The sequence below is a fragment of the Cebus imitator genome, unplaced genomic scaffold (assembly GCF_001604975.1).
Source record: "Cebus imitator isolate Cc_AM_T3 unplaced genomic scaffold, Cebus_imitator-1.0 Scaffold102, whole genome shotgun sequence".
Taxonomy (NCBI): Eukaryota; Metazoa; Chordata; class Mammalia; order Primates; family Cebidae; genus Cebus; species Cebus imitator.
The window spans coordinates 1,472,291-1,475,570 of NW_016107417.1; the positions used below are offsets into that span (position 1 = coordinate 1,472,291).

Here is a 3,280-nt window from a genome sequence, read left to right on the forward strand (position 1 = left end):
GTCCCATTCCGGGCCCCATTTTCCTCCTCCAGACATTGAGAGGTGGGTCAGAGCTATGAATTTCAATTCTGTTCCCTGGAGTCCTAGGGTTCCCCAGAGGCACCTGAGGGACTGCTGCGGAAGAGGCTGAGCAGGGCATCTGAAGCGTAAGCCTGGCTGGACTCAAGGCTTCTGGTGGGCTCCCACTGTCCAGTTTCCCAGCTGGGCACCCTAGGCTCCCTGGAACAAAATTTTCCTAGCGGCCCCCTTGTTTCTGAATGGCCCTGATGGGGCCTGGTCTCTGTCTGCTGGACAACGCCCCCCAAGAACAGATTGTGGACCAGGGTGCTTAGCTGCTCTCTCGCCTTTGACCTTGGGCCTGCTTGAGCCTGCAGAGCCCCAGGGGCCCTGCAAGAAACACCAGTGTCTCTTGAAGAGCTCAGGCTTTTTGGGGTCAGACTCTCCCCTTCTGTGTAGCCCTGAAGCAAGCCCCTTGACCTCTCTGAGCTTCAGAAGGAGCCTCGCCCCCGTGGGGTGAGTACAGAGGCAGGACACTGAGAGCCAGATCCTCTGAAGCTGGCCTTGAGGTCAGCACAGGGTGGGTGCAATCCCTCTAGGGAGAAAGGTCCAGAGAAGTGGCAGGAAAGGCCCAGCCTGCTGGGGAACCCACCGTGTCCCAGTCTCTGGTGCCTCTGCCCAACCATTCTGGGATGCTCTGGGCTTAGCCTGCCTTACAGGAGTCGGCAGGGGTGGGGTGGGGTGTCTGAGCCAGCCAGTTAGCCACTGGGCAATCGTCGGCTTCTTCTCAGCATCTTTATTACTGTGTTCAATTCCAGTGCTGGACAGGGGATGGGGCAGGGTGGGGCCAGAGATGCCAAAAGCAAGAATCTTTGGCCTCAGTTTCCCCCTCTGTCACATAGGGAGGGAAGGCTTCCCCTGCTTCCTTCATCAGAACACCAGGAGGTTCAAAGATTTTCAGCACAGGGTACCCAGTCCTCAGGGCTGCCCAGCTGTGGTCCTTGCCCCAGGGGGCTCACCATCTGGGAGGGAGACCTGCGCCCTGGCCCCCCATCAGCAGCTGACAGAAGGGCAGTTGGGTCATGGTTCAGTGACCAGGCAGCGCCCGTGAGCCTCTCAGCCATGGGTCTGGCTTCACCAAGCTCCATCCTGGAAGTTGACGGCTGGTCTCTTGTGGGGCAGCAGCGTCCACAGCCTCTATTCTGGGCAGGCTCCTTCTAAACCTTCATAGAATCATAGTCCAAGGCCCTTACCCAAGCCCAGAGGGCAGAGAGCTGAACCCCCTTCTTTTTGGCCCTGCTGGGGTCTTCAAAGAGAGCTAGCTGCTGGGGTGGGAGGGCCACAGCTAAGAGGGCAGCCATATGGGACTCCAGAGAGCTGGTGGCAGAAGCCTCATTGGGCCACCCAGCCATAGTTCAGAGAGCTGTGAAGAGGTAGGTAGATCAGCAGACATGGCAGGCTGGTCCGGGCATAGCAGGGGGGCCACCATGGCTTCCAGCATCTTTAGCTGATGGTGCCCAGTGTGGGCTATGGGGAGGCCGGCTGACTCAGAGTCACGCTGGGGAAGATGGTGACAAAGCTTTCCCACCTTCTCTTTACCTGCTGGAAGACAGAGGTGGGGGAGGTCCCACGGGCTGAGTGGTGGGCTTGGCTGTTGTTCCACCCACAGCCACGAGGTGGGGGTAGACCCCAGGGAGAGAAACACCGCTCATTCATGACCCTTTCTCTTAGAGGAAGGAGGCAGGGACCAGAAGCCGGCAGCTCCTCGCAAAGGGGTCTGGATGTCCCCTTTTCCCTGGGGTGAGAAGGTCACACAGTGTACTTCCCGGGAAGTTGTACTGACTGACCTCCTTGCCTCCTGCTCCATTCCCCTGTCCAACATACTGTCAGATTAATCAGCTAAAAACAGCTCTTACCATATCACCCTCCTCCTCTAAAACCTTCAGTGGCAGGCCGGGCGCGGTGGCTCAAGCCTGTAATCCCAGCACTTTGGGAGGCCGAGGCGGGTGGATCACGAGGTCAAGAGATCGAGACCATCCTGGTCAACATGGTGAAACCCCGTCTCTACTAAAAATACAAAAAATGAGCTGGGCATGGTGGTGCATGCCTGTAATCCCAGCTACTCAGGAGGCTGAGGCAGGAGAATTGCCTGAACCCAGGAGGCGGAGGTTGCGGTGAGCCGAGATCGCGCCATTGCACTCCAGCCTGGGTAACAAGAGCGAAACTCCGTCTCAAAAAAAAAAAAAAACCTTCAGTGGCTCCCCGGCACCTATGGGATAAATCCCAAATGCCTTCAGGGCCCATCTGATGCCTCAGATGCCTCTGGGGCATCTCTCTCTGCACCCTCACCTCCAGGCTACTCGGTTGTCATCTAAGTACACAGCCCCAGATGGCTCTCCCTCTGAACCTTTGCTGCCCTGAAATCCCCACCCACCTGCTGTGGCACCCTCCATCCTTCAGCCCGCAGCCATACCTGTTGGTACCACCTCAGCCACCTCCGGCTGCCTCTTTGCTGGGCTTGGATCAGCTGCTCTGTATCCCCCAGGCTACCTGGCAGCTGCTCCTGATCAGCGGCATCTGGCCCTTCTGTGCCTCTGTCGAGGCCCTGGGACCTGGACTTCTCACGCCTCTCTCTGAGGCTCAGCACCCGGTGGAATTGGCCCTCCAGGGGCCTCCCCCAGGGTTCCTGCAGCTTTCCATAGGAGGGTCGGGGCCCTCGAAAGGACTGGCTTCGCAGCCCTGGTCCCATAGCTCCAGAGGCTGCAAGTACAGGATGCTCCCACCCTCAGCAAGACACTAGCTCTCTGAGGCACCCCAGTGCCTCCACCCATCTGATAAGAGATCAGCTGGGGACAAAGGTTGGTGCTGCTGAGGTGGTTTTCATAAATCAAAGGGCAGGCCACAGGGCCAAGCATCCCTGAGTCACCTCACCACTGCCACCCCACCTTCTGAGTCAGGGAGTGAAGGCCGGCCAGGTGCAATGGCTCGTGCCTGTAATCCCAGCACTTTGGGAGGCCGAGGTGGATGGATCACGAGGTCAAGAGTTCGAGACCATCCTGGCCAACATGGTGAAACCCTGTCTCTACTAAAAATACAAAAATCAGCTGGACGTGGTGTCATGCGCCTGTAATCCCAGCTACTTGGGAGGCTGAAGCAGGAGAATCAAATGAACCCAGGAGACAGTGGTTGCAGTGAGCTGAGATCGGGCCATTGCATACCAGCCTGGGTGACAGAGTGAGACTCCATCTCAAAAAAAAAGGCCAGGCATGGTGGCTCACGCCTG

At 58.0% G+C, this 3,280-nt stretch overlaps 1 protein-coding gene across 2 annotated transcripts; it reads right to left on the reverse strand.

Annotated features, from left to right (window-relative positions):
- Window positions 1–751: 751 nt before the first annotated feature.
- CUNH11orf86 (chromosome unknown C11orf86 homolog) lies at window positions 752–2,863 on the reverse strand. 2 transcript variants are annotated; one of them, XM_017536988.2, is made up of 2 exons: window positions 2,471–2,862; window positions 752–1,599 (listed from the first exon to the last, which is right to left on the reverse strand). In XM_017536988.2, exons 1-2 carry the CDS (start codon window positions 2,744–2,746, stop codon window positions 1,525–1,527), a joined length of 351 nt encoding a protein of 116 aa, XP_017392477.1. In that variant the 5' UTR covers window positions 2,747–2,862; the 3' UTR covers window positions 752–1,524. The 2 variants fall into 2 exon arrangements, with proteins under 2 accessions (XP_017392477.1, XP_017392478.1); XM_017536989.2 differs by having other exon boundaries at window positions 782–1,596; window positions 2,471–2,863.
- Window positions 2,864–3,280: the final 417 nt, after the last annotated feature.